The sequence below is a fragment of the Patella vulgata genome, chromosome 4, assembly GCF_932274485.2.
Source record: "Patella vulgata chromosome 4, xgPatVulg1.2, whole genome shotgun sequence".
Lineage (NCBI taxonomy): Eukaryota > Metazoa > Mollusca > Gastropoda > Patellidae > Patella > Patella vulgata.
The window spans coordinates 84,196,288-84,210,833 of record NC_065882.2 but is presented as its reverse complement, the minus strand read 5'-3'; the positions used below and the strand labels follow the sequence as shown (position 1 = coordinate 84,210,833).

At 38.6% G+C, this 14,546-nt stretch overlaps 1 protein-coding gene across 4 annotated transcripts in view; it reads left to right on the top strand.

The window, feature by feature from the left end:
- The window catches only part of LOC126818288 (CAP-Gly domain-containing linker protein 3), a 60,591-nt gene that overhangs the window by 22,364 nt on the left and 23,681 nt on the right, over positions 1–14,546 (top strand). For all 4 annotated transcript variants that reach the window (XM_050545617.2, XM_050545619.2, XM_050545618.2 and 1 more), the window contains exons 2-7: positions 1,921–2,188; positions 3,699–3,954; positions 5,251–5,394; positions 5,544–5,743; positions 6,423–6,558; positions 8,733–8,867. In XM_050545617.2, coding sequence (XP_050401574.1) covers positions 1,921–2,188; positions 3,699–3,954; positions 5,251–5,394; positions 5,544–5,743; positions 6,423–6,558; positions 8,733–8,867 — 1,139 coding nt within the window. The remainder of the gene's footprint in view (positions 1–1,920; positions 2,189–3,698; positions 3,955–5,250; positions 5,395–5,543; positions 5,744–6,422; positions 6,559–8,732; positions 8,868–14,546) is intronic.

The window sequence follows — 14,546 nt, the reverse complement described above, 5'->3', positions numbered from 1 at the left end:
TTAGACCAATTTATGGTTCCAAACAAATAGAGCCATACTTTTTTTCTTATAAAGAGGAAACTCTCACGAGTCATAGACTGACCCCCGGGAAATTGACCAGGCATGGTACTTCATTTACATGATTGGTCACCAGCACAGAAGCTACCTTTTTCTAACATGGGAGACCATATTTGGATTACCAGACTATGACGTCATTGACTGATTTTAATCTGAAAGGTACCTAATTAGACCAACAACTTGAATACATTAAACAGCACACTATTCAGAGAACTTAAAACATCTCTATAAACATTTACCAACCATTGTCACATCTTTGTATATTATGTTTTTTTGGATGACGGGGGTGGGGGTATGCAACCAAGAAGAGTTTTATGTATATTATGTTTAGGGAGGTAGGGGGTGGGGAGCTGGAGGCGTGAAAGGGTGGTGTGCAACCAAGATGTGGTTTATGTATATTATGTTTTAGGGAGTAGGGGCCGGGTAGCTGCAGGTCTGGTATGCCACCTAGAAGGGGTTTATGTATATTATGTTCAGGAAGGTAGGCGGCAGGTTAGCTGGAGGGGTGGTATGCTACCTAGAAGAAGGGGTTGATGTATATTATGTTCAGGGAGGTAGGGGGCAGAGAGTTGGAGGGGTGATATGCTACCAAGGAAGGGTTCATATTGTGTGTCTCAAAATGACATTAAGTCATGAAACTACATTTTATTTATGCCCTGGACCTACCTAGCATAAAAATAATTTGTAGGTTAAAACATATTGCTCAGACAGTTTGTCCTATATCTTAGATATATATGTCAATATGTGTAAAAACAAGTTGAATATTGATTATATTTTACTTGACACCTGTCCTAGTTTGTTGATTTGATTATATTTCAATTGACACCTGTCCTGGATTGTTGATTGTTATTATCTAAGTGTGGTGTATATCTGTTAAATAATCATCATCTTGTACAGTGCCAGTTGCGTTCAGAGGGAGGGAGCAACCCTTTGCATCAATTTCAAACTGGCATCCAAACACAGAGTGAAACTGAATTAAGTTTTTTGAAATTTTCCCTGTCAACTTATTTACATCCTTATTCATCAATCCATTGTTTACATCTATATTCATTGTTTACATCCTTATTCATCATTCCATTATTTAAATCCTTATTCATCATTACATTATTTAAATCCTTATTCATCATTACATTATTTACATCCTTATTCATTATTTACATCCTTATTCATCATTCCATTATTTACATCCTTATTTGTCAATTCATTGTTTACATCCTTATTCACCAATCCATTGTTTACATCCTTATTCATCATTCCTTATTTACATCCATATTCATCATTCCATTATTTACATCCTTATTCATCATTCCTAAGTGGGTAAGGCGCTGGCTCGCTAACCTGGAGGTCAGGTGTTCGATCCCTGCATTGGCCGAGAAAGTTCATTCAGATTTTCCGGCGTGGTTTCCCCTTGTCAGTGATGAAGGATGGGAGGGCCTGACAAGGACAGCTGTCTATTCATTCGGATGGGACGAAAACCGAGGTCCCGTGTACACATTGCCGTGCACGTAAAAGATCCCTTGGCAGTTGGAATTCGATATAAGAGTAGGCCGTAGCGCCGCTGCCCGGGCAAAATTTCCCTCATAGCACACTGTATGGCGTATGCCCGTCTTCATTAGCCCAGGTTAGGAGCAGAACAGTAGGACGTTAAACCCCATTTCATTTCATTTATTCATCATTCCATTATTTACATCCGTATTCATTATTTACATCCTTATTCATCAATCCATTGTTTACATCCTTATTCATCAATCCATTACATTATTTACATCCTTATTCATCAATCCATTGTTTACATCCGTATTCATCTTTCCATTATTTACATCCTTATTCATTAACGCTAATGTGTTTTAAAATATTTTTCAGGATGACACTGGAAGAAGATGGTAACATTAGTGGTGTGACACCATTAGAACTAGAGTTACCTCCCTTAGAAAAACCCATGATCCATCCATGTGTTGATCCGCCTCTGTGTCAGAGATGTCAGAGACAAGAGTTATCTTTCTTTGATCCAGGATGTTCAGACTGTCGTGATATTTTATTGAATCCTAACACCACAGTCCCAGAAATATTTGCCATTTTACGGCAATGGACACCGCAGACACAACACAATATAGAACTTCTTGTGAACGAGGTAAGACAATTTAAATACCAACTTCTTGTGAACGAGGTAGAAAAAAATATACTCTTCAAAAAAAGTAGGGGATATTGAAATGCAAATACCTATGCAGGTTGTGATATGATAAATAGTCATGGACATTTGACATGCTTTGAGAGTATGTTCACAGATGAAGAACTTATCGCCCCAACAGAACCACTGAGCTGCACATGCCACACGCAAAAGCACCTTACACGTGGGAGGGGTTCATTGTCAAATTTGACACTTAAAGGAAGGATTGATAAAAACTTCCGCTTGCTGGTTTATCTATCCATGTTTGCTTTCCTATCTGTTCTTGCATAAGATTTACTGTTTAGCGTATCTTTGCTTTAGTGTGTTACGTTTAATTTGATCGGGAGACGTGTTCGGCGACGTCAACCGACAACACTGCAGGAATTGGCTGTAGCTCTGCAAGAGGAGTGGGTCAGATTGCCCAAAATCGTGATTGGATGGGTGATTAGGAGCATGCCACGACGAATTGCTGAATGTCTGAGGATTGGTGGAGCAATTACTCATTATTAAGACAAAAATCAAAAACGTCCATTTTCACTTTTGACGGTGTATCTCCTTGCGAGATAAGTCGCCCATATGAACTGTTTATGTTCATGTGTAGGTAATTGGCCTGTTATTAACATACACTGGTTACCTCTAATAAAAACAGCAGTGCATTTCCACAGTTTTGTATTGTTTCTGAATATCCCCTACTTTTTTTGAAGAGTATATAAATACTAACAATTGTTATGGAATAGATAATGACGGAAAGAAATGAAATTGGGTTTAAACGTAATTTTCTGCACCAACCAGGCTAATGAAGACTTTCATACGCCATGCAGTTTGATGGGAGGGAATTTGGCCCAGCAACAGGGGTTTCGTCTACTCTTCAACGAATTTCAACTGGTATGGGTTCTATTATGTGCAGGCTAGCATGCACATGTAATCTCAGCTTTTCGTCCCAAGCTACTAGATGGTGACAACAGTGCGCAAAGTTTTCGTTGTCAACAATTAGCAGAGACTAATTATATTTGAATAAAATTTTCAATATATTCATTTTTCATTATCTATTTTTATACACCCAGATTTGTCATTACATCAATTACTTCTAGAATTATGGCTCTTGTTTTACTTTGTGAACCTTGTGAACGTTCAAATGACAAAAGTTATCATCCGATCTGTATGAAATTTGTACCGGTATGCATTATTTAAATTAAAAAACCGAAAAAGCCTGTTCAATTTCAGCAATTTCTGTAAATTATTTCCAGAGTTAAGGCCCTTGTTTCAGTTTGTAGAACCTTGTGAACCCTCAAACAATGAAAATTATGATTGATCTGTATGGAATTGTCTTGTAAAGGGTAAAGGCCCCCAATTACCTACATAGGATGATTTAGCTATAGTGGGTGTATGTTTCATTGCAGTGCAACCTATTTTTGAATTACTTATTATAGCAAGATAAGATAAAAATAATATGAATTGTTTATTTTGTTGTCAGATATTAAAAAGAGGGGCTAATATAAACGATCGAGATGGTTTGACAGATATGACATTGTTACACTATGCGAGTAAAGCAGGAGCAGGCGGGATGGGAGACGCAGATTTAGCTGCTAAAGTTGTAGCATTTCTGCTCGGAGAAGGTGCCGATGTTAATATTCGATGTCGATGGACCACGATGACAGCATTACACTACGCAGCGTATTTTGACGTTGTTCCCGTTATAAAAATACTTCTTAAAGCCACAAATGCTCTGGGTAAGTCTTCTACTGTTCTAGAATTAAATAACTACTGTTCTAGAATTACACAACAAATGCTCTGGGTAAATCTTCTACTCTTCTAGAATTAGATAACAAATACTCTGGGTAAATCTTCTGTTGTTTTGTACCAACTGTGAAAATAAAGAGAGGCTAACGCCAAGCAGTGTCCTATGATGTAAATTTTGCCTGGACGGCTTGCCCATTCTTCATCTAATTCCATCTGGCAAGTGGTCTTCTATGTGCAGTGGACCTTGGTTTTTCGTTCCATCTGAACAACTACACAATATTCCTTTCAATCCTGCAACACCAACATGCAAAAATCATGCTGAAAAATCTTAAAGCGAGAATTTCAAATTTTCTAAGAAAGTCAAAATATAATTATTTCTGTCTTTTGCTCAATGGGTTATCAAATCACTATTATACGATCATGGGCATTATTTCCAACCCTTAAAAATCTATGACACAGGAAATAACAACACAATTACCTCCCCTGTTTTGCTATTGACAACATGGGGCAGCCATTTTCCAACGTTGGAATTTGAAGTTTAAAATGATATTTTTGCCAATTTCTCAGCTGGCAATAGCGAATTATAGGATTAATAGGATTATTCTTTAACAAAGTAGGACTGTTTATGGATACCATCTATTTAAAGCTTTATTTTAATACATTTTAAAAATATAACTTGAAAATTTGCAATTGCAACTTTAAGGAACATTAGGATCAAAGTCAGGACCTCAGTTTTGCACACTGAGAAAATGTCTCTTTTTGCCTATTATTCCACTTGTACCTCTGCCCTTTTTACCTGTTCTGTTTTTACTGCGCAGTGTTGAACTACCCCAATGCTTGACATGACCTTACCTAATACCTGAATATACCTAGAGACCAATGTACTTTTATTAGACACAGAAATGAAATGAAATGAAATGGGGTATAACGACCTACTGTTCTGCTTTGAACTGGGCTAATGAAGACGGTCATACGCCATACAGTGTGCTATGAGGGAAATTTTGCCCGTACAGTGGCACTACGACCTACTCTTCTATCAAATTCCAACTGTCATGGGATGTTTTACATGCATGCCAATGTGTACACAGGACCTCGGTTTTCTGTCCCATCCGAATGACTAGACAGCTGTCCTTGTCAGGCCCTTTCTCCTGCATCTCTGACAAGGGGGAACGATTCCTGAAATCTGGATGGACTTTCCCGGCCAATGCAGAGATCGAACATATTAGACACAGTACATTTCATAGAATCTTATTAAAATATAATAATAGTATTTTAATATTTTACAGACATTGATAGTCCATGTGCTGAGTTTGAACAAGGTACCGTTTTACATATCGCCGCTTCCAATCTGGCACACGAAGCAATTAAAGTTTTACTACATAACGGCGCCAATCCAAGTTTACGGGATGATCTCAACAGACTTCCAATAGGTAAGTAGTAGGTTCGTGGAGCTCAACGTCTGCTTCCAGTGGGGGGGGAGGGGGGGATATCACAGACCCTGTGGCTATCCAGCCAGCATTTTTCTCACTGGTTCACCTCCATTTTAGTGCTTGGGTAATTTGTTTTTGTTATGTTTCAGATTGTGTGCCTGATGCCGGTAGTTTTGACCAGTTGTCTGATATGGCGAAATTAGCAGTTAAAGTGAAGAAAACATTATTAGATGCCACCCCTGTTTCTCCGAAACAACCTCCCCCTAACTATGATCTCATACAAAGTAAAGTCACGTTACAGGCCCTCGGATTAAAACTTGGTGATAAAATAATCGTGGGTGGAACAAAGGTATGGAATATACTCAGGTATTTTTATATGTGGTTGAATAATGACATCACCCATGTTCGTCTGTACACACAGGCACTTGAAGGGATTCAAATATTTTGAAATGATTTAGATCATAAGATCTGTTATTGAGTCAAGTGGTGTAGGTTTGATCCAGAGACAGAGAGAGAGAGGGAGGGGGAGAGAGAGAGAGAGAGAGGGAAGGGAGGGGAGGGAGGGAGGGACGTCCACTGGATACAGACTAGGTGATTTTGGGACTAACATATGGTTTAATTTTATTTCAATAATTCGTTTGCGCGTAGATGTCTTTTAGCAGTGGGAGGAAACCGGAGGACCAGGAGAAAACCCACGAGATTGGACACGCAACCCTACTCCTTGTCACGTACAACCGGGGATTCGAAACCATGCGAGTTGACTCAATGACAGGCCTTATGATACAGCGCGCATGTGCTAATCATTCAGCCATCCAACCCCCCTCTACACAGATAGGAGTAGAGTTGCTTGCCTTACCTACACAGTGAATTATTGAAATTGTTCCATATGTTACTCCTGAAATGATCTTGTATGTGTTGAATCAAGTTGAATAGACTTTAAATACACTCTCTCCCTCTCTCCACCACAAATATTTTGATTTATATTACTCCTCAACAATCTTTTACCTGTATTTAATTCTCTCCTCTAGACAGGTGTATTACAATATTGTGGACCAACAGAATTTGCTACAGGTGTATGGGCAGGTATTGAGTTGGACGAGGCTGCAGGTAAAAATGATGGTGGTATCGGAGGAATATCTTACTTTAAATGCCCACCTAATCATGGTAAGTTTTTATATAATCAGAATTTTCTTTATTTATCTTTAAAGGTCACCGGAAAAGGTTCATAAATTTTTTAAATAATGCAAGTAATTATGTCAACATATCCTTTCCATAAGTATAACACGAACCCGAATGTCAATATTACCTGCAACAGGTAAATTTCAACGTTAGCAATTTCCGCCATTCTCCGTGGGTAGTCGTAACTTTCCGTAAATTTGACGTCATTTTAGTCCTTCTGCTCATATTCTAGTCTATATTTCTATGTGCAGAAGGACTAAAATGACCTCACGGATTGCTTATTGACGGAAAGTTCCGACTACCGACGGAGAACGGCGGAAATTACTAATGTTGAAATTTACCTGTTGCAGGTATTATTGACGTTCAGGCTCGGGTTATACTTATGGAAAGGATATGTTGACATAATTACTTGCATTATTTAAAAAAAAAATTGATGCTTTTCCGGTGACCTTTAAATGTTGGCCTATATATTGGTAAGTTTTTATACGCCCACGTGGAAATGTAGTTGTATATTGCCATTGCCTCCGTCTGTCCATACGTCAAAACCTGAAAATTATAATCTGATCTGTATGAAAATGTCCTATAAATTCCCCCCACTACCTACAAAAGATTAAATATGCGACCATTCTCGTTGACTGCTCGGACAATATAGCTGCTGTGGGCATATGTTTCATTGAGCGGCAACCTATCTTTATATAAATTGACTATTTTGTATATTATCTTTCATTTTGTCTACTTTTTGGACCATAGACTTGATTCTCAGATACAGCCACCGTGTTTAAAAACAAAAAACGGGTCCTCCAGTTTCCTCCCACAGCTAAAGACCCCTACGCGCAAGCGAATTATTGAAATAAATTGAACCATATGTTAGTCCCAAATGACCTGATTTGTGTCGGGTGGACGTTAAACTCTCTCTGTCTGTCTGTCTCTCTCTGTCTCTCTCCCTATCCATATTATATTTTCCACAGTAAATGGAAGTAACTATAAAAGATTTATAATATTACTGGGTTAATGCCTTGTGTTACTTCTTCCAGAATTATAAAAATTGAATGTTATTATTGTCCCCTGCCTTTCGAGGAAAGCAGGGGACAAGTAAAACAGGTTCGTCTGTCTGTACGTCCGTTGGTCCGTCCGTCCGTCTGTCACTCTTTTTGGGACACAATAACTCTCCTTCTAATTGAGCTAGAATGTACAAACTTGGTGTAGGTGTTTATTAGGTAAATCAGTGGCGGATTAAGCTCCACCAAGGCCTGAGGCAGCAGTTGCTGGAGGGCCTATTTAGTTTTTAAAGTTAGAGCCAAGGTAGTTGCTAACATTAAAAACGTAATGTAACTTTATATACCCATAAATGACGTCATGTGGATACAATATATTAAGCAAGATATAACCGAAAACTTACAAGGATTTAACGTACATTGTAGGCCTACGTTTAAATAAGATCAGATCTTCAGCCTCACTGAAAATCCGCTACTGAGGTCAATGCCTTGATGGAGTTCGAAGATGAACATTTTCTGCTTAGGGTAAGCAGAGATAAGCAATTTGATTGGTTGATGCCTTGGGACACGATAATCTTGATTCTATCTGATAAAGAGTGATGAAACTTAGTATATAGTTTGATTGCTCGATACTTTTGAAAAAAGTAAATGTGTGATTAAACATGCATTATTCAAGGGCTAAATCTGCTTATTACAAGTCTTTCTTTAGGCCTGAAATGTTATCTAAATTATCAATTAGACATTAATTAACTTATCCAGACCATAATAAACTCTCGATGTCAAGGCTAGCCTTCGATGTTGGCTTGATTAGATTCCTATATGCCGCTTAACGGCCATTGATAATTAAATCAAAACAGTGGATAATCGAGACTATGCTGTTTATATTAATGATTTTAGTAATGATGACAGAGACTATGCGAAAAATTCACCCGCTTTGTTCTCGGCTCATAGTGGATAAATTTGACTGAAATTTTCAGCAAATTACCTTTACACTATCTAGTTTTTAACTATTATAGCAAGAACTGCCATCCCTTTATCTTATCTCCCATAATGTATCTTTAATGAATATGTGTCATCTGTTTATTTTGGGATGTCGGCGGGGGACATCAGCCTCATTGTTGGCTTGTTTACAGGTATATTATACAGATATGTTATTATTTACAGGTATCTTCGCTCCAATTAATAAAATCTCTAAACCTGGTGCCAACATATCTCGAAACTCAAACGGTTCCCCTCTCCGATCTCTAATCAAACCATCCGTTGTCAAGGTGAATCACGTGACTGCGAAAATTGATACAGGTAAGACGATTGGTTAAAATCTTTATAATTGTAATTGTTGAAACACATGGCGAAGCAAAGGGCTCACTAACCAGTTGCGCAGTACAGGATCTAGATGTTCGGATGGGAAAAAAAAACTGAGGTCCTGTTCACATGTTAGCATGTAAAAAGAACCCTTGACAGTTGGAATTTGAAAGGCAAAATTTCCTTCATAGCACACTGTATGGTGTATGCCCGTATTCTTGACGGGACAAAAAAACTGAGGTCCCGTAGACATGTTAGCAGGCAAATAAAAAGAACCCTTGAGAGTTGGAATTTGAAAGGCAAAATTTCTTTCATGACACACTGTATGGCGTATGCCCGTATTCATGACCCCAGTTTATGCAGGAAAGTAGGACGTTAAACCCCATTTCATTTCATTTTAAGGGCATTATTGAACATGTTTAGTCCCGAAATGACCTAGTTTGTGTCGAGTGGACGTTAAACCCCATTTCTCTCTCTCTCTTGCAACATGTTATTATCACTGAGGGGGGTTGGATGACTGAATGATTAGCGTGCGCGCGCTGTATCATAAAGTCTGTCATTGAGTCGACTGGCGCGGTTTCGAATCCCCGGTTGTACGTGGCAAGGAGTAGGGTCGCCTGTCCAACCTCGTTGGTTTTCTCCGCGTCCTCCGGTTTCCTCCCACTGCTAAAGACCCATACGCGCAAGCAAATTATGTAAATAAAATTAAACCATATGTTAGTCCCGAAATGACATATTTGTGTCGAGTGGACGTTAAACCCCATTTCTCTATCTCTCTCTATTATCACTGATGGGACTCACAGTTTTTATCACTATTGATATTTATTTAAAATTAAAATTTGTTGAATCGCTTTAACTGGACACATAATTAATATACACACAGATAATTTTATACATTTTATTATACATAGGTTGATATAAACCACAATACACAAACCAATATACATTAATGTATAACATGGCAATATACATACATGATAATATACTATTCAAAAAAAGTAGGGGATATTTGATTTTTAAGTGTTATTAAAGTCACCTAATGAAACTGACGAAGAAACAAATGATAAAATGAAATGAAGTTCACATTCATCGATTTATTCCAAATGATCGTTAGACTAAGTAAGGCACAGACTGACCATTATAAGGGTAAAATGATACCCGGGGTCAAACAGCAAAGTTACCACAGCATCACAACCAAGTCAGTAACGGGTAAATCCTCCTCTGTTTGCCAAACAAGCATTGATCCGACGTGGCATACTCCTAATGAGACGTCTAAGGTCATTTTGGTCCAGATTGTCCCATTCCTGTTGCAACGCAGCAGCAAGTTCTTGGACATTGGCAGGACGTTGTTGACGTTGACGTAACCTCTGTCCAAGCATGTCCCAGACATGCTCGATGGGGGAGAGGTCGGGACTCAGTGCTGGCCAAGGTAATGTGGTGATGTTCTGTTGTTGGAGGTAACCTGTAACGATCCTGGCCCTGTGACATCTTGCGTTGTCATCCTGGAAGATGAAACGGCGGCCATGACGTCGTGCGAACGGCACAACATGGACTGCCAAGATGTTGTCCCGGTAGTACTGGCCTGTAACACGCCCTGCAACAACATGTAAAGCCGTTCTTCCAGCAACAGTGATGCCTCCCCACACCATAACAGAACCACCCCCAAATCGATCATGTCTGATGACGTTAACGTCTTTGAAGCGCTCGTTTCGACGACGCCACACCCTCCTACGTCTGTCCAAAAAATCAACAGTGAACCTTGACTCATCTGAAAACATCACATTGCTCCAGCGTCGATTATCCCAGTGTTGACGATCCCTACACCAACGACGTCTTGCCTGAATGTGATGATCTCTCAAACAAGGGATCACGCGAGGACGTCGGGCGCGAAGGTGACCCCTATGCAGTCGATTCCGAATCGTCTGGCCACTCACTCTCACACCAGTGTCTGTTTGAAGACGAGCGCTGATCTGATTTGCTGTGATGACACGATTTCTCAAGGCCAAGGTACGGATAAATCGATCCTGGGCTTGAGTTGTCGCCCTTGGTCGACCTGAGCGTGGTCTGTCCTGTACAGATTGTGTATCACGGTATCTGGACCATAGCCTGCTTATGACAGACTGAGAAACATTCATCGTCCGCGCCACAACCGCCTGTGTTGTGCCGATCTGTAGCATGCCAAGGGCACGTAACCTTTCATTTTGGGTAAGTCGACGCATATCACAATTTGTTTTCTGGTCACTAAAACAATTAAACTGATGTTTCCACCCTGGAATTCAATGCCACAATGACTGTAACATTCAAAGTCAGAGTCGTGCAAATCTTGGGTTGGACCCCCATGATGATCCCAAGCATCACCTGCATTCCATGCGGTAGCTATTGGTGCGTTTGGGCGTCACATGTAACTGGAAATGTTTCTTCTGTTAGGTTCTATATTGACTTTTTTCGTAGTCATTTGCATATTTTAGTATTATGCCCCCAAAATCAAATATCCCCTACTTTTTTTGAATAGTATATATTAGACTAGTACACAAACCAATATACACTAATATATGTATGTATATAACATGCAATATACAACTTACATGATACTAGTCTATTACACTAGTACACATAGCAATATACACTTATATAGTACACAAACCAATATACATACATGATACTATATACACATAGCAGTATACACTTATAAAGACCTGACATACACATTCCTATAATACACACTACATGATTAATATACACTACAGATGATATGATATACAATACTGATGTTATGATATACAATACAGTATAATACACTATTGATGATATAGTATACACTACAAGACAATACACTATTGACAATACATCATATACTGTATAATATAAACTACATGATAATATATGTGGTAATATCGTTGTTGCGACATTTTTAAAAAAAAAATTTATAGACAAGGAATATAAGATGGTTTAAACAATAGTTGTATCTTTACAAATTATTCTCTATTGATTATACTGTATAATATAAACTACATGATAATATATACTATTAATGATATATTATAAACTGTATAAGACTTATATCCAATATTGTACAGTAGAACATAACTCAACTACTCATCTCTAAACTTAAAGCTTTTATTCCTTCTCAAGACTAGAAATACAGTCTTACCTGTCACAGACAATTCCAGGTAGGCCTACATATTCAGGCCGTATCCTGTAAAATCCACCAAGGTACCTCACACATGGTACAAATCTCTCTAGGCACAGGATCCTCTTGTATCAATGTTTTTATTGTTTCTACGTGTTTGGCACAAAATTCTAAATATCCGGTACTTGTTCATTAGTGTCAGACATGTTGTCATGTTCAACAAAGGCAATCTGTTTACAACACAGATTCTATTTCGTTTCGTTTTTATAGTTCAAAATTTCTTTTTACTTGTCTTTACTACACTAGGATCTAGAAGAGTTGTTATCATTGACGTGTTCTGAATGATGTGAGCTATTAGCCAATGAAACGGTCTGTTACGGCGAGCTTTAGGCGTATTGTGCATGGATCTGTGGGTAATCCGCTAGTAACATCAATGCTGATTGGTTAATCAAATGTCTGACGTAATAGGGTCAAAAGCTGCTCGTATGACCTCTGACGTGACCTATCGCTACAACCGGTCAGATCTTCATGTGGTGTAGGCCATCGAAAGCATAAAAAAACGAAACGAAATATAGATCTGTATTTTAATCTGATTGCAACAAAGGTCAATAGTTCCAGGTCTGCAGACGTAACTTCTGTGGAATAAATTACGACTGATTCTATAAAATATTTCTTCTCTAAATTATTTTCATGCATATTAATTTCTTGTAAGATTTTAATTTTAGTGTGTATGCCATTAACTCACTAACAACTCGCCGGAAAGTCCAGGGCCCCGTTTCTCAAAATCTTAAAGATACATTATGAGAGATTCGGTAACGAGTTGGCAGTTCTCACTATAATAGTTAAAAACTAGATAATGTAAAGGCAATTTGGTGGAAATTTCATTCAAATTGATCCACTATGAACCGAGAACTAAGCGACTGAAATTCCCATAAGCCTCGATCATCATTACTAAAGTCAGTACGATAAACAGCAGTCTTGATTATCCATTTAATCGTTTAATCGAGAAGGAAAGTTATGCAGTAAATCGGCTTACAATCCACTAAAGATCACAGGCTAGTGCTGCCATCTAGAGTTGATTATGGCCTGGATAGGTTAATTAATGTCTAATTAATAATTTAGATAACATTTCAGGCCTAAAGAAAGACCTGAAATAGGCAGATTTAGCTCTTGCATAATGTATGTTTAACTAAAGACAAAATCCAAATTTTAGTAGATACTTCAATTTTGATTGGCTAAGCACTAAAATCAATCAAATATTATCCAATCAAGTTACTAAAATTTGGTTTTTATCTTAGTTAAAATTTTGTGAAACAGGCCCCTGGGTTCTTTCACAGTGTTCGCTCAGATACTTCCATTGCAACTTTCCAGCCTGGTGTCTGCCCTTTTTAATGAGTGGTACAGGATGTGTAGGGTCTGTCTAGTCTTTCAGATGGCACAAAATACTGACAGATGGAAGTTTACATAAGAGTAAGCCACAGCGCCGCTGTCTGGGCAAAATTTTTCTCATAGCACCGGACATGGTGTATGCACGTCTTTATTAGCCCAGTTGGTGCAGAAAAGTAGAACATTAGACCCCTTTTTATACGCCCATATGGAAATGTTGTTGTACATTGCTGTCACATTGGTCTGTCCGTCCACATTTATTTGTAAACACTCTACAGACTACATTTAAAGGAGCTAAATCGGTAATATTTAGAACCTAGAAATTGACACAAATGGGTCGCAACGGATATAATAATGTAATCTGATTGTATATAAACTGATTTACATTCAATTGTTTCCGTTTCAAATCAATTATGTCCAGCGAAATACGGCAGGAGTCTCAACCGAATTTCAATTTCTAGCATCTGGTTATTCAGTCTATTGCGCATGCCCACCAGATAAGATATGGCGTTACCGGTTGACAGGAGTTGTGGAATATGTCTAGCCTCGTTCTTTCTGGTCACTTGTTAAATGTGACGCTGAAACGCACTGTGGTACACGATTCGTGTAGCAATGGTAAAATGTTTATTTTGTCTTAAATATTGAATATCAGAGGCCTACCTTTTCCAGGTAAGATCACAACATCAGTGTTGATTTGAATTGACAAATAATATGTGTTTTCAACGTGTAAGACTTTAGATGCTATTGAGTTAGAGACTTAGCTGATTGTTTGGAAATTGATATCTGTATGTTGTTTACTTCAGGGGGGGGTTGGATGGCTGAATGGTTAGCATGTGCGCGCTGCGCTGTATCATACGGTCTGTCATTTGAGTCAACTGGCGGGTTTCGATACCTCGGTTGTACGTGACAAGGAGTAGGGTCGCCTGTCCAACCTCGTGGGTTTTCTCCGGGTACTCCGGTTTCCTCCCACTGCTAAAGACCCCTACACGCAAGCGAATTATTGATATAAAGTTAAACCGTATGTTAGTCCCGAAATGACCTAGTTTGTGTCGAGTGGATGTTAACCCCATTTCTCTCTCTCTCTCTCTGGGATTCGATCCTGGTGTAGGCCGAGAAGTTCTTGATTTTTTGGCATGGTTTGTTTCCCTGTGTTACTGGTG